At 36.4% G+C, this 24,197-nt stretch overlaps 1 protein-coding gene across 2 annotated transcripts in view; it reads right to left on the bottom strand.

Moving 5' to 3' along the window:
• The window catches only part of CEP350 (centrosomal protein 350), a 151,557-nt gene that overhangs the window by 96,714 nt on the left and 30,646 nt on the right, over positions 1–24,197 (bottom strand). For both annotated transcript variants that reach the window (XM_049634147.1, XM_049634146.1), the window contains exons 6-12: positions 21,533–22,146; positions 15,710–15,823; positions 11,919–12,032; positions 8,212–8,358; positions 6,066–6,724; positions 5,168–5,289; positions 297–1,357 (exon numbers count right to left, since the gene is read on the bottom strand). In XM_049634147.1, coding sequence (XP_049490104.1) covers positions 297–1,357; positions 5,168–5,289; positions 6,066–6,724; positions 8,212–8,358; positions 11,919–12,032; positions 15,710–15,823; positions 21,533–22,146 — 2,831 coding nt within the window. The remainder of the gene's footprint in view (positions 1–296; positions 1,358–5,167; positions 5,290–6,065; positions 6,725–8,211; positions 8,359–11,918; positions 12,033–15,709; positions 15,824–21,532; positions 22,147–24,197) is intronic.

Here is a 24,197-nt window from a genome sequence, read left to right on the forward strand (position 1 = left end):
TTTGATACATACCTATCCCAAACACCACCTATGAAGTAGACCAAAATTTCTACAACTACCTATCAACTATGGTTCATGACAGTAACAGCTAAAAAATGAAATTTTAAAGATTAAATTGTAATACTCTAGTGGAAGCTTGCAGATAATTTAGATTAACTTAGACTAATTTAGACAATAAGTCCCCACTATCCTCATAATGAATAATGAAAATTTGTACTTAAGTATTATCTTGTACAGAATTATTAAATGATTTATCTTAACACACAAATAGCACAAGGCTTAGTTATTTTTCTCACCTTTTCCATACAACTGATAGGATTTTGTAAAAATATTAATGACACTATGTGGACTTCCCTTTGCCAATTCTTCCCATGGTCCTTTGCTTTGTGTACCACCTATGTGCCCAAAAAGTGGCAAGAATTTTTCAGCTTCCTTCTGAAATTCTTTGATGGGTTCATAACCATTTCTTTCACCAGCACAAAATTCCTTTTCCTTTAAGATTTCTGCTACCTTCAATGGGGGCTGTCCATCATGGCCTCCCTCTTCTTCAGAGAGACTCCCTTCACTAAGAAGAGGCCCTTCACTGACTGAATCTGTGCTGGAACCAAGAGACAATTTGGCTTTGTCTTGAGAACAAGCTTGCATATCAGAGCTAGAAGAGTCAGTCTGCCTCTTACACAATTGTGTCAGCAGCCCTTCTGGTTTGGGACCGGGGGATCGCATTCTAAACCTTGATATGGCGCTGTGAGGTCTTATCATCTCAGGAAGCTTTTTAAATTCACTAAGGTTGCCTACACCAGGAAGATCGTCATCAAAAGTTGCATGAGATACACAGGTTCCCATCATCTTTTGAATTCGGGCAGAGAAAATATCTTCAGTATCCTCTTTCATAGGTGGACTTGGAGCCTTCGTCCAAGATCCATCCTCTTGGGGTGTTCGCTGTACATCATACTCAGTGCTCCATACTGACCCATAGTTAATGTTAGCCCCAGCTAATTTCTTGGCTTCACTTTCAATCCTGCTGGACAGAGAAGCAGCTGTTGCTTTCAAGGCTTCAATACGATCCAGTTTACTTTTATACTGGCTGGCACTAGGTTTTAACAAGGCATCTGGATGAGCAGCTGGTGAGGTCAGATATGGTTGAGGTGTAAAAGTTAATGGCCCTGAGGCCATATTATGATTCTTCCTGGGTGGTAAAATAGATTCAAAATCCTTATTCAAAATTCCTACATGCTCTAGACTCAAGAGATGGGAGAGTAAATTTCCAGCTGTTCCAGCAAGAGGCTGTGGTTGAGAATTGTGGACTCGTGGGCTCAATCTGTCAGGCTGCATCCAAGTAGGTTCCATCAGGTCCTTTCTAGAAATGAAAGTCACAGTATGTTAGTTAAGACAGTAACTCATGACTAAGCCACCAGTTTTTTTAACTTCTTTTTTTTTTCTCATAAGAGTAACACATACTCACCACCAAAAAAAAAAAAGGACAGGCAAAGAGGATAAAAAAGACAGCGATCTCTCATAGCTAAACAATGAGAAATAGGCACTATTAATATTTCATTTAGAATTATATCTTTTCCAAACATTTTTCTATGTGTGTGTTGTGTTCTGGCATTGTTATTTTCATAAAAATGAAATGTCATGCAAACCGCTTTCTTCAACTAAGACATATTTTTTTAACTATTAATTAAAGAGAAGGCTTTATAACCTTTAAAACGCTGTGAACAAAATTCTTTACAACATGGCTCTACTCCTTCCTTTAAAAATAATGTTATATATGGGGCGCCTGGGTGGCTCAGTCAGTTGAGCGTCCGACTTCGGCTCAGGTCATGATCTCACGGCTCGTGAGTTCGAGCCCCACGTCGGGCTCTGTGCTGACAGCTCAGAGCCTGGAGCCTGCTTGGGATTCTGTGTGTGTGTCTCTCTCTCTGCCCCTAATCCACTCACATTCTGTCTTTGTCTCTCTCAAAAATAAATAAAGATTAAAAAAAAAATTTAAAAATAATGTTATATAAAAGAGAAATGCTTAAGGTTGCTAACTACTAACATAGGCATGAGTCATTATTCTAATCAACAAATATTTAATAAATGTTTATGTTTAACATTGTACATACTGAAGAAATAAGGAGATTATTACGATGTCTTTTTTTTCAAGATTTTATTTTTAAGCAATCTCTACATCGTAGGGCTAGAACTCATGACCCCGAGATCAAGAGTCACACTCTCCACCAACTGAGCCAGCCAGGCACCCCTATAATTTCATTCTAAAAAAAAAAATTAATGAACATCAAACCATGAATACCAATGCAAAACTATGAATACCCATTATGAATATACAATACAGAGAAGGCTGTCCATAAAATAGAGAAACCAAACAAAGATGTCCTAGATGACATTATATAATTCACCTACATTTCCAGACCATGGACATTCTGTATATTTAGAGATATTATAAAAAACAATTAAAGCTCAATGTGAACTATTAAGAAGATGCTTATAAAAAATAACTTGAAGTTTTGTCCTTGGTCTTGTCCATTATTTTTAGATGATGACATAAAGATATTCTTATAAAATTCACAGATGACAGAAAGCTAGGATGCATGGCTAACCCAACAAATCAAATTATGATTCAAAGTTAGCTGGACAGGCTGCAACCAAACTAGTATGGAGAAATGGGAAGCCTTACAAAGTAAATACAAAAGAATTACCTGGAGGAGGGGAAGCAGAGTGAAAAGAGAACTGAAAAGCGTGGAAAGCATGTCACGCAAGGTTTAGTTAGAGGTTGTATAATAGCAATCTTTGGTGTTGAAGGGCTGCTATAAAAAGGGAATGAAGGAAGACTCATGCATAGATTCTATGCCACAAAATATGAAGTGTGAGGTTATTAGGCCTCAAACTAAGCTGGCAGTAATGGGAATACAAAGGAGGTTATAGGGGCACCTGGGTGGCTCAGTCAGTTAAGCATCTGACTCTTGATTTCAGCTCAGGTTATGATCTCACAGTTCATGAGTTTGAGCCCCACATTGGGATCTGTACTGATAGGGAGGAGCCTGCTTGGGATTCCCTCCCTCCCTCTGTCTCTCTCTCTCTCTCAATATAAATAAACTTTAAAAACAAATGAACAACCAAAAAAATGAAGTTATAAACATAAAAGATATTGCTAAGTAAAAATCCAAGATCTTTAAATTCAAGTATTTCAATGCCAATTACGTGCCAGGCACTATGTTGATGATAGAGGCACAGGGGAGACAAAAATGGAAAGACTTAATTCAGTTAAGACTAAATCCTTACTCTTTAGTTTCTAAGATCTAGCAGGGATGAGACACTAATAAATAGCTAAACTACAATCTCATAAGTACTAACATAAAGACATATAAAGTTCAATAGAGTGTGGAGAGAAAAGAATAAACTCTGCTAGCCAAGGGAAGTGACTTTTGAGCTAGATCTTCAAGGTCTTCAGGGTCAAGTACGTAATTTGGAGTTTTCCACGTAGCTAATGAAGAACATGGGGCAAAAAGGGCATGGAAAAGTAATGCCATGCTTCCAAGCATAAAGTAACTGAGATATGGTAAGACTACTAACAGAAATGGTGAACCTAAGAAATGGGTAGAGGGATGGTGGAGGCAAAAGATTACATATCTCAAGGTGAAGAAATGTGATATTAAAAAAAAGGAAAGGGGTGCCTGGGTGGCTCAGCTGGTTAGGCATCTAACTCTTGACTTCAGCTCAGATCACAATCTCACAGTTCGTGGGATCGAGCTCCACGTCAGCTCTGCACTGACAGTACATCCTCTCTTCTCTCTCTGCCCCTCCCCTGCTCGTGCACACTTGCTCTCTCTCAAAATAAATAAACCTTAAAAAAAAAAAAAAAGGAAAGGAACATGTGCAAGCTAACAATAATCGATCTGTTTACGTCTGATTTGTTTCTAATACTGGCTAACTTGTTTAGAGTTACAAGGAAACTCAGGAAAGGTAAAACAGAGGACATGAAGCCAGAAGACTATGTCTGACAATAATAATGGGGCTGAGATGAACTGAAGAGTACACCTACTGAAGGTATTCAAATCCAAAAAAAAAAAAAAAAAAAAAACTTTAAAGTTTATTTATGCTTGAAATTTGAAAGGTTATTTACAACTTTAAATAAATCATATGAAACTTATTGGGAGGCAGTGTGTAGAGTGGTTAAAAGCACAGAGTTTCTGGAATCAGACTGAAGTTCAAATCCCTCTCCACCACTAATGTTTTGATCTTGGAGAAAATTAATTAAATTCTAGGCCTCAATTAGCTCTTCCGTAAAATGGGAATAACAATAATGCCCAACTCAAGGAATTACAAGAAGAAATAAGCTAATATATGCAAAGTATGTAGATCAGTGCCTGGAAACTAACAAGTACTCAATAAATGTTAGCTATTCTTATAAGCATTTTTATTCTTTGGGGGGGCAATGGGGTGAAAGGACCACGTATACTGACCCAAATTGGGATGTGATTTGATCTTTATTTGTGCATTCTCACAAAAGAGTTCCAAATGCTTCTCTTCTCAAAATGGTTACTTTAAATTGTTTAAAAACATATAAACTCAAAATCCCCTCAAATTCCATGCATACTTTTTTTTTTTACTTCATTGCAAACAATATATTACAGCAAGAAAAAAAATTTTAAGCAAACAAGCAAAATAGTCCTTGATCAGCAATCCAGCCCTTGTTCACGTGTTCATATGCATATCCAAATACAACTTTTGAAAGGGATGATGGATAAAATGGAATGAGTCATCTAAAGAAATTCTGAATAGTAATGGACACAGATGTGCCTTTTGAAAATTATTCACCACAAATCCTTTAAAATATTAACTTCACTGTGATTCATTCATCCAACAAACGTTTATTGCGTGTTTAGTTCAGAGAAAGCAAGAGTGCTTCCAATCGCAGGATCCCTGCGAGAAACTGACATTTAGGTTGGATATTAAAGGACAGGTAAAAGTGAACAATAGAATCGGGTATGCAGCAAATACAGATGTACCCCATGCTGAAGGATCCACCAGAAGATACTAACCAATTTCTAAATAAACTTCTTGCTCACACAGGAAGGTCAGTCAACAGAATTCACTGAGCTTAGGCCACTATACTAAATTTCATGGAAAGAATCTTAATCATACTTCATTCTCCCCTTTTTACCTTGCAAGAGGCTGTGGAGGTTCTGACAGAGACATGTCACTACTGGAAGATGCACTTAGGGGACGTTCCTGGACTTTGTTTTCTTTGTCAGATTCTCCAGAAGGTTGATACCCTGGTCTGGTCTAGGAGAAAAGGACAGCAAATTCATCTGACCCCCATCCCAAAGATATATTCAGGGAGTACATAAGACTAATATTAATTCACTTCAATTTACAAAGATTCATGAAATGTGAGGGCTTTTTTCTCCTAAAATAAAACCAATCCAAATTCAGTTTGTCTTAAAAAGCAGCCATTACAATTAACAGCAAAATTGCATCTGAAATCCAAGAAGGGCACCTAATACTAACTGTGTAATTTGAAGGAAATAATACTCTTCCTAAACCTCAGTTTTTTCGTCTAGAAATACTAATAGTACTTACCTTCTCAGGGTTGTGAGGATTTAGTGAAGCTTTACCCTATAAACCTTTAACACAGTCTGTGGTAGGTACATGGCACGTACTGAATGTTATTCTTAAAACAAGAGCAATACTCGTAAAATCATCACATACAATAGGATATTCTCTAGGTTCCGCACAGATTACAAAACTAGGCTTTTATGAACATCATCTAACTTTATGCTCAGTAACACCGTGAAAACTAGGCAAGGATGGAACTAACAACAATGACGAGCTGAACAGAGATCAGGAACACTCACTCTAGGAAATGCTACACTGAGCACTTCTTTCTAATCATATTTATCAAATCACTCTTCACACACAATAAATTTCATGAAAAGATCATCACTATTAAATACCGTCTGGGCGTCTGTCTGAATATTCGAAATGATGGCAACAAAGTGGTGAATAAGGTTTTTCCAATCATGAATTACTTCCCTTTGTATTTCTGACACTACTATTACCTGTGTTTCCTGTGTGACATGTTGGTGAGGTGGCTCTTCAAGCAAGGTCTTTTCTAGTAGCAATTTGGAGTAAGTTTCCTGCAGTCGCCTGGCTACTGATGGCTCAGAAGGAGGCACATTTTTGACTTTAGTAAAGGCTTCTTTCTGTTTCCGATAGAGCTCCTGTAATCGTTTGTTCTTTTGCTCGGTGGCCTCCTTTTGAGCCTTCTTCTCTTCATTTTGCTTCCTCTTCCTTTCCTCCTGCTGTCTAACAATGTACTGCCGTACCTCATCTGTGTCATAGTGGCGCTTTTTGGAAATAACAGGGGGATCTTCATTAGCTGTTATTTTGTCAGGTTTTCTTTTTACTGGGCTGTGACTCCTAGGAGCTTGTACTGGTGTTGATGACTTCGGATTCTGTAACTCTCCTATTTCTTGCCTTGCAGCCTGAACTGTAGAATCCAGCTGTAGGTCATCAAGAATTCCACGAATTTCAAGAGGTAAAAAGTCCTTATTTAAGGCAGTACTGTCCTCCTGTTTATTATCTGGAAGAGATGGAGCTAATTTCTTTGTATTAGTCTCAGACCGAGCTCTACTTCTCGAACGTTCTGAGTTTCGTGGAAGATGTCTATGCGAAACATCCAATCTAGGATCAGATTCTGCTCTTCCAATATGACCCCCTGCAAAATATGAACTGTTAGCAATGTATGAAAATCCTAAATTCATTCCTAAGATTTACTGCAGTAAGGACAAAATTAGGGAATGTTCCTTTATTCTAAACTCAAATTCAAGTATCCGATAAAGTTGTTTAAAGACTATAATTGAAGGAAAGAAAAACACCTTTTTTAGATGAGAATAATTTCAATCTTTTAAAAAACTAGACTTCCAGTGTGCCTGGGTGGCACAGTCAGTTAAGTGTCCGACTTGTGATTTCAGCTCAGGTCATGACCTCATGGTTCGTGAATTCAAGCCCCAAGTGGGGCTTTGCACTGACAGTGTGGAGCCTGCTTGAGATTCTCTCTCTCTCCCTCTCTCCGCCTCTCCCCTGCTTACTCTCTCTCTCTCAAAAATAAACAAATAAACTTAAAAAAAAAAGACAACAACTATACTTCCTTGGCATTTAAACAACGCATTTTTAATATTTCTAAAATAAAGACAAATCTATTGTTGATGTGAATATTTAAGTATTAATAGAGAATTATTATTTCTCTCCTATGTACATATTTAATATTACTATCTCTCTCCATCCCTAAACCATCAAATCAGGAGTTCAAAACCCAACAATGTTTAGCTGCCACAACTCTCCAATGAATAACAGAAAAAAAATTAAATAGATAGAAAAACAATCATTTTAAAATCTAAATGCTTATTGACATGGCTTGATTTTGAACCAAGAATGCATATGAGTTTATTTATAAGCTAGTGAAAGTAAAGAGGAGTAAATACAAAGTATATATTGATTTCTATATCCCAAATTATAGTTGTGATTGCATTTCTTACTGAATCCATTCCAGAAGCTCAAATTAATTAATGCAAATTTTGTTCCTGAAAAGGAAAGCTGGCCTGTAGTTAACTTATATTTCATTTCCCAAAATTAGTGTTCATGAAACAAGTAACTAGTTATCTCAAAGAGCATTTAAGATACTTCACAAAGAGAAAAGTAATGGACTTGAGGGTCAAACCAAAGAGTTTTAGATTCTAAATCAAATTTTGCCACCCACTGAATATATACACTGAGAAAAAAAATCACTTCTCTCTCAGGGCCTGTTTCCTAATCTGTCAAATAAAAAAAGCCAATATTATGAATGTCTGCCTATGTTTGTGTAGAGAAAGACAAATCGGACTTAGTCTCTTAAGGTCCCTAAAAGTCTAATAAAACCTAATTAAATGATGCTCTTCTATGCAGCTGGCAGCTAAATGTAATTAACATAACAAATAGAATCCTTAATAAAAGTCATCATAACATCTATATATGGAATTATCCACAGACAAGCCCAATAGAACAGTTCTTCTTTTTTGAGCTACATTCACAATTATAAACCAAATTCCGAAAGCATTCTCAAGAGTACTTTCACCTTCTCTACGTACTTATACAAGCAATCTTTAATTGCTTTTCTCAACAATTTTAATTACTGAAACAATTTAATTTAATAATTTAATTACTCACCAGATTTAGTAGTTCTTTCTCTTCCACTTCTGTCACTTGATGCTGTTCTTCGCTCTTTTTGCTCCAATCTGGGTGCAGGCCCCAGAATCTTCTTTACTAATTTCTGTCCATCTCGCCAAGAAGATGTACTTATCAGACGACTGCTACCTAAAAAAATATATACATACACATACCGGGTTGAATTTAAAACTTCAAGTATATCTACTCAACCATACAGGTTTTGTAATTAATCTTATGCTGATCTTATGCCAAAGTCAGAGGGTTTACAAGCTAATTTTTAACCCAATGTCCCCAAAATTAATTAGCAGTTTGTTTAAATCTTGATTTATCCACACATCTCAAATAAGTATAAAATGCTATGGACATGGGGCACCTGGGTGGCTCTCCGTCAGTGGAGTATCCGACTTTGGCTCAGGTCATGAGCTCACAGTTTGTGAGTTCGAGCCCCGCATCAGGCTCTGTGCTGACAGCTCAGAGCCTGGAGCCTGCTTCGGATTCTGTGTCTCCCTCTCTCTCTGCTCCTCCCCTGCTCACACGCTGTCTCTCTCTCAAAATTAAATAAAGATTAAAAAATAATTGAAAAAAAAATGCTTTGGACGTTAAGTACCAAACATTAATGATTCTCGAATCCTCAAGAAGTAGAGCACTGAATTCAACAGTTTGGGCACACAACAAAAAACATATCTTAAGTATAGTAAGTGTTTGGTTTACCAACGGTACCTGGCACATAGTAAAGTGTATGTCTGCTGAATGAACAAATGACTTCAGCTAAGCGTAGGAAAAAAATCCCAAGAAACATGTCACAGTGACCAGTGATTACTGTGAAGGGAATGGTATTATAAGGAATTTCACATTATATTTTATAGATACATAGCAGAACTGTACATTACTTTTCTATGCATAAAACAATGACGCTCAAAAAGCAAACATCGCCAACAGTATAAACTGCCCTCATTATAAAAGTTCATGAAAGTATGGTCCAATAAACACAGCTGTTGACTAAGAGAAAAACTCTTCATGTACTACTTTCAGACTGTAAAAAAATTAAAATGAGATCATCATACACCAACACAGGTGGAGTACTGTGTGGCTATTGCAAATTATAATTTCCATAAGAAATAAGAAAAAAGTTCTGGTGGTACGATGCTAAGAGAAAAAGACAAAATGTTATGTATGCAATGATTACATCACCTACTATTATGATTTTTAAACTACTGTAAGGAAATAAACAAAACACTAGTACTTTAAGTGAGGGTAGTGGTTTTCTGTTTTCTTCATTTTTCAAGCTTTCTGTAATGCTATTTTATTGCATTTGTAATAAAGGACATCCAATTTAGAGTTCTTTTAAAAAGGCTTCAATTTAAAAGTTTCAATTAAACCGCAGTTTTAATAAAACATCTAGTATTAAGAAACATGAATTATGAATCAGTGTTTACTTTTTAAGTGTTTTTGCACCTTGTTATTAACCTTAAGCGATCTAAAGTATTTAAAAGGCTTTAAGTCTACTGTTCAATCTATTTATAAGAAACTATGTTCTTAGGCAAAATGAAAGAACAGGCTTCTCTTGGAGTTCAGCTTCTCTTGATTTCTGAATCAAAAGCAAGCAACCATGAATATACTGGGTAGTTATTTATAAATGTTGGCTTCTGAATATGCTGTGTGGTTATTTCTAAATTCTGGCTTTCTAGAATAGTCTCACTGCAGTCGCTGGTGGTAAAAGGGGACTTTCAGTTATTGATAAACTATTAACACAGCTTTAGCACATTGAATGATTCTCTGTCAGTCACTGCACAGTGCATACATGGGAATTAGTCTACCACAAAACTGGAAAAACACAATCCAAGATCAGTGTTTACAAGTTACAATGGTCCCAGTGCTTCATGTCAAACTATGCCCCTGGCAAGAGTCTTACATAATACCGCATAAAAATAACACTTTGACATATTTTTTAATGTAAAAATTAGCTTAGTTTGTGTTCAGATAATTCACGTTCTTATAAAATTTTGATTTGTATATAGTCAGGGTCATTCTGACATCTAGAGGTTAACAATGGGTGTCACAAAATCTGTTACTTCACATTCCATAGATTAGTCTATGATCAGAAAAACAAGTGTCTGGTTAAAAACCAGTGCCTCTGGGGCACCTGGGTGGCTCAGTCGCTTGAGCGTCCAACTCTTGATTTCAACTCAAGTCATGATCTCATGGTTCGTGATATCGAGCCCCTTGGGATTCTCTCTCTCTCTCTCTCTCTCTCTCTCTCTCTGCTCCTCCTCCATTTGTACTCTCTCTCCCTCTCTCTCTCTCTCTTAAAATAAATAAATAAACTTAAAATACATATATTAAAAAAAAACACCAGTGCCTCATCACCCCTGCTCCATGTTCCTATAATTCCCTATCATACATTAGTCACATTCTATTATAACTATGTATCTACTATCTACTGTTTTCCTGACCAGATTATAAATTCCAAGAGGGTAGGGGCCATGTGTATCCTGCTTACCACTGTATTGCCTAAGCTTAGTATAGCACAGGGCGTCACATGTATAAAGTGCTCAAAAATATCTGCATAATGAATGAATGAATGATTGATTCTGAATGTCTCCAAACTGAAAGTGACAAATTCTCAACCTCCTCCACTCTCTCAGGCCAAATTACTCACTAACATAAATATGACAGCTAAATAACCATTTTCAATATACCAGAAATAATAATTATTATTAATGGAATCATACCTAACATTTGAGCGCTTACCATGTGCCAAATACTACATACTGAATGCTTTTAGGTATTAATTATTTTAGTTTTCACAACAACCCTGTGAGAAAAATACTACTGCTTTCCCATTTTACATACGGGGAAACCAAGGGACACTAAAATTAACTTACTCACCAAAAGAACAAAGCTAGACATAACAGAACAGAACAGGTTATAAATGCAGGCAACCTAGACTAGGCCTGAAGTGTTAATAACTACAAAACTAGGGAATTCTCTTTTTCTCAGTCCTGATCTATTTAGAGTCTGGCCTGACCAGTATTGGCATGGACTGCTATATTTTTCTCATGCAACATTTATTCTCTTTTGAGAGTAAGTGAAGGGATGTAGTGACAGTCATAGGCAATCCCTTTATATATAAAAGTTTACTACATAAAAATCATTGCCTGTAATCTGGTTAATTTCTATTAAAAATAATGATTAAACAATTGGGCTGGGGAGATATGTTTACTATTATGGTGAACATAAGGTTTCATGAGTACATACATATGTGAAAACTCATCAAACTAACATTCTAAATATGTACAGCTTATTCTATATCAACTATACCTCAATAAAACATGTATACAAAATAATGATATATAAAATGTACTGAATTTTTCTATGTGCCAAACAATGAAAACATCTGGTTAACAAGTATTTATTTCCAGCGCACCTGGGTGGCTCAGTTGGTTAGGCATCCAACTCTTGATTTTGGCTCAGGTAATGATCTCACAGTTCGTGAGTTCGAGCCCCATGTCAGGCTCCTGCTGACAGTGGAGCCTGCTTGGGATTCTCTCCCTCTCTTTCTGTCCCTCCCCCATGCATGCGCTCTTTCTCTCTTTCTCAAAATAAATAAACTTAAAAAAAAAAAAAAAAAAACAACACTTATTTCCATATAGAATGCCACTTCAGTATTATGTAATGGGGATGGGCATGATATTGAGAAAACCAACCTGTTTTGCCTTCTGGACTTGATAACTGTGTTACCTTTTGGACTTTTCGCACTGGCTTGACCACTTTTTTCTCTTTACTTTTTTCAGCAGGTTTCTCTTTCATAGAGATATCATCTGAAAAGCAGAAACACTTATAGCAAACATTATAATGATTCCTACCCACCCATTCGTCCTCTTCCCAGTAAGAAAAATCAGCATAAAGCATGATTCAGGTAGGGGGGAAAAAAATCTTCGCTGAGGCTACTTCTGTGACCCATAAGCTACCAATGCCAACTCCTCTTATGGAAAGGTCTAAAGATTACCACTAACTACCCCTACAGTTTGAGTTCTAAGTTTTCATTTTTTGTTTTTCATTTTTGCTTTGTTTTGTTGTTGTGTTGTTTTGCTGTTGTTGTCGTTTTCCAGAAAACCCTCGAAAACTTTTCCTCATTTTCACAATTTCACAAACTGGAAGAAGTTACAAAAGTAATACTTTCCAAGCCAGGGTTGGATCATTTACAGAATCTCACAGGTGAGTACTTTCACAGATTCTTATTTCATTTAAAAATTCCTACATATCTGAGATATTCATGAACTTCCAGAATAAAACTTCATAAAATAATATTCCCAAATATTAACCCTTTTATGGTTATGCTAGTGAAATATGTCAAGCCATTTCACATATAAATTACTACTCACTAATTTTTTTAAATTCCAATCTGGGGAAATAGACTAGCTATACATATAAACTTGAAAATCAACCTCAATTACAGATCTGAAGAAATGTAAACTTTAAAACACATATAGAGCTCTGCACTCTGAACAGAGTGGAAGTGTGAGTCAAAGGTCCTAAAGTAGGAACATACCTGAGAAACAGCAAGCAGGCCAGTGTCCGTGAAATGAACACAGAGTAGAGAGAACCACGGTCAGAGACATAACTGAGGGCCAGATTGTGTGGGGCTTTACGAGTCACTGAAAGAGCTTCAAGTTTTACTTAAGAATGAGATCGAGAGGTTTTTGGAAGTTTTAGGGCAAAGGAGTGATATGATCTAAACTAAATCTTAACAAGCTTACTCTAGCAGTTGTGATGATAACGGGCTTACTAGAAGGGCAGAAGCAGGAAGACCAATGAGAGGGCTATTGCAATAATCCACACAAGAGACTGATGGTGGCTTGGACCTAGGTAGTAGTGAAATGTAAACTTTAAAATACATATAGAGCTCTGCTCTTTCTCTGGAGAAAGGTGGTGAGGTGGAGAAAGTGGTTATATTTTAGATATATTTTGAACAACATGAAACATAAGGTCTGAGAGAAATAGAGGAGTCAAGGATGACTCAAGATCTGGGGCCTGAAGTAGAAAGATAGAATTAACAGAGATGGAGGGACTACCAAAGGAGTAGGTTTAACGGGGTATCATGACCCCATTTAGTTAGCTCCATTTTGGATTTATTAAGTTTGAGAAATCCATTATATATCCAAAGGGAGAGGTAGAGTTAGCAGTTGGATACAAGTCTGAGTGCAGAGGAAAAGTCTGGGCCAGAGACATAAATTTGGGAATCAACGGCAACAGAAAATATTTGAAGTCCTGAGACTAGACGAGCCTGCCTAGAGTATACATAAATAAACCGTAGTAGTAGCAGTAGTAGTAAGGGAAGAAAAAGAAAAAAGAGAGAGAGAGGAAGAGAAGAGAAAAGAGAGGGAAAAAAAAGGATAGACAGACCCAAGTACTGAGCCCAGGGCATGACTATGTTCAGATATCAGGGAGTTAATTAGGTAAAAAAAAAAAAAAAAAAAAAAAAATCTGAAAAAGAGTAGCTAGACTCAGGAGGAAAACCAAACACTTAAGGAACCCTAGACGTCAAGTGAAGCGTTTCAAGAAAGAAGTAATCTATCATGTCTAATGTTGCAGGGAGATCAAGATGACAACTGAGAATCAAACACTGGATTTAGCAATGTGGAAGTCACTGATGACCTTGACATTAGCAGTCCACAGAGAAGGCGGAGAAAAACCCAAATAGAAAAGGGTTCAAGAGTGAAAGGGAGGAGAAAAACCAGAGACAATGAGTATAAGGCAACTTTCTGAAGTTGTGCCACAAATAGGAGAGAAACAAGGCAATAACTGAAGAGAGTAGGGCCAAAAGCAGCATTCTTTTGTGATGGCTGAGATAAAAGCATGTTAGCAAACAGTCTGTTGATGGGCATGACCTTGAGGAGAAGGAAAATTTGATGATGCCAAAGAAAGGAAATAAGGACAAAGTGATGTCTTTAAACTTTTACAAGAGTAAATGGAACCTAAAACACAAGTAGATGGGTCAGTCCTAGCTAGAAGCTAACGGACAGAGTTCAACCACCATGAAAGAGAAGGCAGTCTTACTAGACAGACTTTTTTTTTTAATGTTTAGTTTTAAGAGAGAGAGATAGCATGAGCAGAGGGAGGGGCAGAAAGAGAGGAGGACAGAGGATCCAAAGTGGGCTCTGTGCTCACAGCAGCAAGCCCCACATGGGGCTTGAACTTACAAACGCTGAGATCACGACCTGAGCCAAAGCTGGACGCTCAAACAACTGATCCACCCAGGTGCCCCAACAGACAGACCCTTTTTTTTTTTTTTTAAGTTTATTTATTTATTTTGAGAGGGACAGAGAAAGCACGAGCAGGGTAGGGGCAGAAAGAGAGGGAGAATTCTAAGCAGGCTCTGCGTGGTCAGCACAGAGCCTGACATGGGGCTCAAAGTCATAAAACCACAAGATCATGACTTGAGCTGAAATCAAGAGTTGGATAACAACCAACTGAGCTACCCAGGCACCCCCAGGCAGACTTCTTAAAGAATTCATTGACATACATCATTCTACTGGTCTGTAAAGATACTGACCTATAGAGGTATATTATTATTATCCCTCTTTTACAGATGAGAAAAACACAGGTAGTATATACATAAGTAATAAGAGGCAGAGCAAGAATTTGAACCCTTGTAAGCTAATTCCAAAATCTTTACTCTTAACAATTACATTATACTCCTTTTCCATCTCAGGAAAAAAAGAAAAAAAACCTGAATACACTGTTCCAATAATAATACTAGGAAAACTGGACTGGACACTTAATACCACAAAATATATTAGCAAAATCTCTATGGGGGCTTAGTAGAAAAATCTCAGGCTGTAGAGTCAGACAGAGTTGGCTTTGAATTTTGGCTTCCATTCTCAACTACTCTACCTATAGATACAAACTTGGGGAAATTACTCAGTAAGCCTCCATTTCCACAACTGTAAAACAAAAGTACAGAAGACTACGAATGCTTCATCTTACCCCAAATTGCACTAAGCATTCCATAACATTACAGTATCACCTTCCCATTTCCCTCTTCAACCTTCCATAAATTCCTCCTATTTCCAATTCTCTAAATGTATTCCGTTCCTATAATGTTGATTTTTCTTTCTGCATTTTGCCCTCATGGTAGTATCATCTTATCTGCTGCCTACCAAATTACTGACCATCTCAAAGATCTCAGTCTAGTAGAAGTAAACTTCAACTAGACTCTGCTATGTTTCCTTCAAATCAGACAGGCCTGACTCAGAGAGTCTCTGAGGTTAAAAATAACCTAGTTTCTGTCTCATCAGCCATGTATGCTAATTTTAATCCTGGAGCAGAGCCTAGACGCTAAGAGAGCCTTATGACTGAAACCACAACTACTTTGGTATACCATGCAGTTAAAAAAGGGAAATACCTTTATTTTGGTGACAATTTTAGGTTTAAATATGATGTCAGATAGCATACATGATAAAACATGCAAAATCTAAGAAAGCTCCACTCTCACCTGCAAAGTGAAGTGCTAAGTCTCGATACAGTTCTCGACTCATGTTTTGAAATTCAGCCTCCTGCCACACTTTCCCATCAGGTGTTCGAATCTTGGTCTCTGAAGGATTGAAGCCTAATATATACCAACAATACAAAAGAGTCGTATCAAAGTTGCTTCATAAATTGAGATATAATTAACATAACCATAAAATTCACTGTTTTAAAGAACACAGTTCAATGGTTTTCAGTATACTCACAAAGTTATGGACCTATCAACACTAATTTCCTGTACCCATTAGCAGCCACTCTTCCATCATGCTATTCCCTGGGAACTACTAACCTCCCTTCCACCTTCATCGATTTGCTCATCCTGGAAATGTCATCCTACAATATGAATCCTACAATATGTGTGTGACCTTTTGTGTTTGGCGTCTTTCAATTAACATAATGTTTTCAGTCACCATGTAACATGTATCAAAGCTTTCTTCTTTTTTATTGTTGAATGATATTCCATTGCATGAATATATCAACATTTATTTATATATTTATCAGTTGATAAGTACCTGAACAGTTTCTACTTTTTGGCTAGTATTAACAATGTTGCCATGAACATTCATGTACAAGTTTTTGTGTGGACATATGTTTTCAGTTTCCTTGGGTATCATACTTAGGAGTTTGAATTGCTGGGTCATATGGTAACTCCACGTTTAACTTCTGAGGACTGCCAAACCATTTTCTAAAGGAGCTCTACCATTTCACATTCTCACCAGCAATGCATGAGGGTTCCGATTTCTCCACAGCCTCACCAGCACTTGTTATTGTGTTTTTGTTTGTTTCTGTCTTTTTTATTACAGCCATCCTAGTGGTTGTGAATGGTATCTCACTGTGGTTTTGATTTGTGTTTCCCTAAAAACAAATGCTGGTGAGCAGCTTTATACGCTTTTAAAAGAAGGATGCATAATTAGCTACCACATAATGTGCTGACAAATACTGTTGGGAAAAAGTAAGCTTCAGTGAGATGAAGCAATATCCATTTCTTCAAAAGGACTAGAAATGGAGAAGCACTCAATTAAATGATAAACGAAATGTCAATCGTAAATTACGGATTTCAGAGAAAAAACTACTCTTCTCAGGAGTAAGAGAGAGACAACACTACTTCTTCCTTTGAAGACAGGCATTAATTGCTACCATCTATCTGATTTTGCCTATGGCTGAACAAACCGACAAGCTGCTATCTACACAAGCAAAATGCACCCAAGGTGTAGAAAACAGGTCTTTAAAACATACTTGTTCAATCTTGCAACAAACATTACACATGTGCTATTTCCTAGGGATTAACAGTCTGATTTCCTACTTCGAATTTATTTTGGAAGGCTATTTTAAAAAATCATAAAAATGATGAATATGGACGATAACGAGAGTAGTATAAAGATTTCTGTTTTCAGATGGTCTCAACTTATCAAAGAATTGGCACCCAATAAATGTTTGTAAAAATTAAATCAATATAAAGAACAGACTGGAGTAAAAAACAGATAAAAGCACTCTAGAAGTGTTAAATAAAATGCACTGGTAAACTAATTACATGTCTAATAGAAAGGAATCTATTCAGCTTTTAGCACAAGAGCAGAAGTTTAATTTCACGTGACATTTGTGGCAAGGGGCATGCAATTATGCCCATGCAACAAAAAATTTGTAAACGCAGTGTCCAGGCTATTGCAAGCTACAGTTTGTAATAAGAAAGTGTGGCAATCCCATGCAAATCTCTCGCTCTCTCAACTTTTCACCACCATCATCCCCACCCCATCTCTCTGCATTCAACTCTATCATTTTTTCTCTCCTCTTCAGGAAACATTTATCTTCATGGGAGCCTTTCATTATATCTGCATTTTTATTTGTAAGTTAACTTAAAGAAGCTTTCAATATCTACACCAGTTCCCTTTTCTGTCCCCCAATTTTACAGTAGTTCCCCCTTATCTGCTGTTTCACTTTCTGCAGTTTCCATTACACACCTGTCAACCATGGCCCAGGATCAGATGATCAGAAGGCCAATAGTAGCCTCACGCTACGTCACAGTGCCTATGTCATTCATTTCATCTCATCACACAGGGATTTTATCATCTCACAGCATCACAAGAAGAAGGGTGAGTGACGACAGTACAATAAGATTTTGAGAGGGGTGTCTGGGTGGCTCAGTTAGTTAAGGGTCCAACTCTAGATTCTGTCTCAGGTCATGATCTAACAGTTCGTGAGTTCAAGCCATGCATCGGGCTCTGCATTGCCAGTATGGAGCCTGCTTGGGATTCTCCCTCTCCCTCTCTCTGCCCCTCCCTAGCTTACAGTAAGTAAATTAACTTAAAAAAAAATTTTTTTAAACTTAAAGGAAAACTTAAGAAAAAATTAAAGATTTTGAGAGACCACATTCGCTTAACTTTTATCACAGTGTATTGTTATAATTGTTCTAGTTATTTTCGTTAATATGTTACTGTATCTGATTTATAAATTAAACTTTATCATAGGTATGTATGTATGTATGTATAGGGAAAAAATAATATTTATAGGGTTTGGCACTATACAGTTTGAGACATCCACTGGGAGGCTTGGAACGTATCGCCTGAGGATAGGGGGGACTACCGTATTTCTATTCTTTGTCCCATTTTTTCGTTACTAGTTGAATTTATTGACTAGAATAAAAAAGCTACTGTGCACTTATGCTCAGGACAGTGTACTAGGCTCTGAAATAAAATAAGGATGATCAATATAAGGTCTTAAACTTCATGGGCATTTACACCAGGGAGAAAAATGTATGCAAACAACTAAGTATAAGACAAAAATCACATAAACACTGTTTGTGTTCACTACTTTTAAATTGAAATTTTAAAGCAGAATCATAGAACACTTTTCATGTCTTTAAATTAAAAAAAAAAAAAAAAAAAAAAAACCAGGGGCACCTGGGTGGCTCAGTCATTTAAGTGTCCGACTCTTGATTTCAGCTCAGGTCATAACCTCACAGTTTTTGAGTTTGAGCCCTGCCATCAGGCTCTGCACTGACAGTGTGGAGCCTGCTTGGGATACTCTCTCTCCTCTCGCTCTCTGCCCCTCCTCCACTCACTTTGTGTATCTCTCTCAAAATAAGTATATAAACTTTAAATAAATGAATGAATGAATGAATAAATAAATAAATAAATAAATAAATAACATAAAAAACATAAATGGAAAACCAAGGTTTAGAATGGGTTTAGTATACTAACAACTGCATAAAAAAAGAAAGAAAATAATTAAACACACACATACTATTTGTGTATGCAAAAATTATCTCTGGAAGAATATACGAACTGTTAACACAAGTAATAACCTGAAAGGGGACCAGGGAGCTCCAGAACAAGAGATTTTCCTGGTAAATCCTTTTCATGTTTTGAATTGTGAACCAAGTGAATTTATTACATATTTGAACAAATGAAAGTAAAATGTCACTTTATAGTATATTTCGATCCTTTTCATTTACATTGGCAAAAAGTTGACAAAAATAGTTTTTCAGTGTTGGGAAAAATAAATCCATTGCTCAGGACGTTGGAAACCATATTCTGTTATAATTTCACAAATGTATGCTATAGTTCATAAATTAGCCCCCAAAAGTTCTATTTATAAATTTTTTTTAAGTAGGCTTCACTCCCAGGAGGGAGCCCAACGTGGGGCTCAAACCCACAACCCCAGATCAAGATTCAAGCCTAGATCAAGAGTCAGATGCTTAACTGACTGAGCCACCCAGGTGTCCCTATAAAACATTTTAATATGAAAACTAACAGGTTAAAAAATTATTAAATAAAAGGTAAGTGCGAAATCCAATCACCAACTCAGAGGAAGTTAAGATTTTAAGATTTTCACTCAGGTTTGTTCGGGTTGTGTTTGTTTTGTTCCTTCCTATTTTTAATTTTTAGATTTTTGTAAATTATTAAATAAAATATGGATTTAGGTTGATCATCTTAACTTTGCCTTACTGGAATAACTTTTGGAATTTCAGAACTTTGATTTCTAGAATAAACACACCTTAAATGTACAATCTTTATTTAATGGATCTGACATTAATATAGCAAAAGTTTTGGGGCGCCTGGGTAGCGCAGTCGGTTAAGCGTCCGACTTCAGCCAGGTCACGATCTCACGGTCCGTGAGTTTGAGCCCCGCGTCAGGTTCTGGGCTGATGGCTCGGAGCCTGGAGCCTGTTTCCGATTCTGTGTCTCCCTCTCTCTCTGCCCCTCCCCCGTTCATGCTCTGTCTCTCTCTGTCTCAAAAATAAATAAAAAACGTTGAAAAAAAATTAAAAAAAAAAATAAAAAAAAAAAATATAGCAAAAGTTTTGGATAATCACTATCTCACAACTAACAAGAACATTTGCTATTTGCTCTGTCAACGGTGTGGACAATTACTACATTGTACACAAATGACTAGAAGGATATGAAATAATTTCATTAATAATACAGTAGACCAATCCTGAATAACAAAACAAGTTTTCAGTATTCTAAAGGGAACTGCTCATAATTTTATCACAAATTAGCAAGAATAAAATGCAAATTATCCACCTTTTATCTAATTCACAATTAATTATCATTATCAAAATATAATAAGCAACACAAAAATGAGTGTCCGACTTAAGCTCAGGTCATGATCTCACGGTTCGTGGGTTCAAGCCCCGCGACGGGCTCTGTGCTGACAGCTCAGAGCCTGCTTCGGATTCTGTGTCTCCCTCTCTCTCTGCCCATCCCCACCTGCTCTCTGTCTCTCATTCTCTCTTTCTCTCAAAAATAAATAATAAACATTAAAAAAATAAAAAAATAATAAAACCGATAATTGCTCTAACCTCACATATAAAATTCATTCTGGAGAAGAAGACCTTAGGACTACAAAAAAACTGCGAAGCTGGTCAGAGAAAAGTTAGACTTGGTAGACAAATACAAAACAAAATTAACTATAGCAAAAACTGTCCTAGTTCGTTAATAACTTAAAATTAACAGAAAAAATGAATCTTGACAATTTTTGATCTTCATACACTTATCTAGAAAAACTGAACTTTGAAAAAAGAAAGGCTATGGTAGCAGAAGTTTTAATGACAAAAATCTAACACAGACTGATCTGATCAATGAATCAACTCTTTAATTGAAAACTTTACATGAATAACTCTGTGAAAATAATTTCAGGAACATAAAAATACAATCTCCTTAAAACCACCATATATAAAAACTGGAGTTGGCTACAAAACAGAGATTCTCTTAGAAAAGGATTTTCTCAATGAAAATCTATCTATGTTAGTATAAATCTGATTTAAATATTTGTTTTCTCAAACATGGGGGCGGAGGGGGAATCCCTTACTGTCAAAACTTAAAGCTTCAAATAACAGGATCAAAATATCAGTGCCAAAATATTCTGTAACCAACTGTAACTGGAATTAACTCAATTATAATTTTAAATATTTACTTTTGAAAGAATTCCTAATAACAATCCAAATACAATGGTGGAATAAGAGTAAAATTCTGGCAGTTCTCTAAAAACGACACTAATTTGTATTTTCTCTTTTGTTCAATTTATTAACTATTCAGATGGGGTTCTTCATCTCCTGAGGGACTTGTTAAAAAATCTAATTCTGGGCTCTATACCGAGAAATTCTGATTTAGATCCAGTGTAGCATCCAGGAATCTGTATTTTTAACCTGCACCTTGAATTAATTTCTTAAGCATTTGATTTGAGAATCACACCCTGTTCTAAAGATGACCTTCTCTATTCAAATGCACCCTAGGGAGAAAGGGGGACAAGAAGGCAGGAAGAGAGAAAGATACAAAGACTGACTACAAACCTTTATATGTTGGAGCAGGTGGTGCTGTTGCCACTTTCCTGACTTTTGCTGTCACTGAGTTATCAACATTAACAACCATTACTGGATGGTCAATATGACCCAGATTCTGGCCCCGGCCATTTGTTTCTTCTGAGTGTTCCCACTGTTTCCTAATTCGCTCCTTGAGTTTTTCCAGTTTGACATCATGTTGTCGCTGCTTTAAAATATCTAATCTTTGGGAATTACAAGTACTCGTAGAGGACGGAGAAGAGTCCGTTATCCGTAACACTTTTGGATCAACATCATGGCCCATGTTACTTACAGAAGCCTTCTCATTTCCTTTTGCTCTACTAGGCTTTTCTTCCTCAGTTCTCACAGGACCTGCCATCTTAATCAAACATTCAGAATTTTGCAACGCATCAATTGCTGGTCGATCATTTAAAAACCTAACCACTGTATCATTGATGACAGATGATTGGGAGCTCTCAAAATCACAGCAATGTATGTTCCGTTCTTCTCGATTGCAGATCATCCGGTTCCCACTCTCAGGCTTTTCTTCATTAACATCCACACAATATACATGCTTTGACTCTAGATGGCTAGGACTTATATTGGAAGGTGTGCCATGGATTTCCCTATTATTAAAAAATAATAAGCTTTAAATAAAGAGCACAAAAAACAAACTGAAACCAGTCAAACTGAAAGAATTCTAATATTAGAGATTTTTTAAAAATCTAGAAATTCCAGTAGGTTAAAAAACAAAATGCTCATCACTAACATTAAGATTCAATGCTCAGTGCCCCCTCTATCAAGTTAGATAGCAAATAATCTAAATCATAATGTGCATATGTAAAATAAGAAATATGCAAAACATGGAGAGATTTCCTTAAGAACTCCAGAAAATAGGATTACAATCTGACTTTAGAAATTCACTTGATACCTATTACCAAAATATGCATTTTATTCCTCTATGAAATCTTAAGTATGGGAAAAAAGTTCTCAAATTCTGTGTTTGTAACTTCTAAATAATGTACCAAATTAACAAATAGATGGGGAGTACAAATAAAGTGGAGGTATAATAAATATTTTCCTCCAAATAAATGTAGTTAAGTAAAGTTAAACCTCTCTAAACCATAGATCACTTTTTTTGGTAGCTTCAAACTCTGTATAGCACATCTGGAAATTGTGGAGTAAGCAAAGACAGCTAGGCATAGCCAAAGTACATATCACAAAGTCCATATTCTTTATTCATAAAAACATTAACAAAAGTCTTCCTCCAGAGATTATTTTTATTTTATACATCATTCTAATAAGTTATATTTTAGGAACAGAAGTAGTTTATTAAAAGCGAAGTTAATGAAAACAAGTCTCAGCAGTAACAACAGCACGTGATTTATAAAAAATAGCCAACAAAATTATAAAATTTGGATCTGCAATGTCTCAAAGAGTAGACATTAGCCACATGCAGCTACTGAGCCCTTGAAATATGGTTAGCCCCAATGGGAGATGTGCTACAATGTAAATTACATACCAGATTCTAAAGACTCAGGATGACAACAGAAAAAGAATGTAAAACATCTTCATGTGTCTGTGTATGTGACTAGTAAAACTGTTTAAATTGTATGTATGGCTCACATTACTGGTTCTATTATACAGCACGGATCTAGATGTTTCATGGAAAGGCACAAAACTCTAAATATCGCAAAAATTCTTAAAGCCATAACTCTGTTGCAGTATAATATGGTAATTATATCTATTGTCAGTCTATGAGTATATGCATTTTTCTAAGGAGATAGTCTGCAGCTTTCACCAAATTCTCACTGGAATCCATGACCCAAAAAACATCAGACCCCGTTCTGAGTGGTTGATTATTAAATAAGATGGGGACTGAGAAATGACTCATGTAGCTTCCACTAAAGATCAAGACTAAATTCAGTTATTTGCACTACCTTTACCAGACCAGAACAATTCATAGTTAGAAGGATTTAGGTATAAAATTAGCAAATGTAAAGAATAAAAGAAAGCATAAAACGGTAGTTTGCATATCACGTCACAATCTTAAAAAGGGAAGGACAGTTGATCTTCCCTCCCCACCAGAAAAAGAAAATCGTATTTTTAGTTTTCATTTACTCATTCATTAGATATTTGCTGAATACATAGAAGGGTGTTTATTGTACAATTCTTTCAACTTTTCTATAAATATAAAAATTTTCATAATAAATGTTAGGGAAAAATATTTATGGAATACTTAGTAAATGATAGGCATTACGCTGATGTTTTGAGAATAAGACAGATTTACAGCCTTACATAACTAATGTAATGGTTAGATATGGAATCAAAATATAAAGCAACACGAAAATATATATAACAGAAGTTATATTGTATTATTAGAGCATACAGGAAGGGCTAAATAGGCTGTGGGAATGGAATAGGATAGAAACACATCTGGCAATGTTTCAGATAGAAGGTGCCAAAACCGGGGGCACCTGGGTGGCTCAGTCGGTTAAGCATCCGACTTCGGCTCAGGTCATGATCTCATGGTCCGTGAGTTCGAGCCCCACGTCGGGCTCTGTACTGACAGCTCAGAGCCTGGAGCCTGTTTCAGATTCTGTGTCTCCCTCTCTCTCTGCTCCTCCCCTGTTCATGCTCTGTCTCTCTCTGTCTCAAAAATAAATAAACGTTAAAA

Source organism: Panthera uncia, chromosome F1, assembly GCF_023721935.1.
Source record: "Panthera uncia isolate 11264 chromosome F1, Puncia_PCG_1.0, whole genome shotgun sequence".
Lineage (NCBI taxonomy): Eukaryota > Metazoa > Chordata > Mammalia > Carnivora > Felidae > Panthera > Panthera uncia.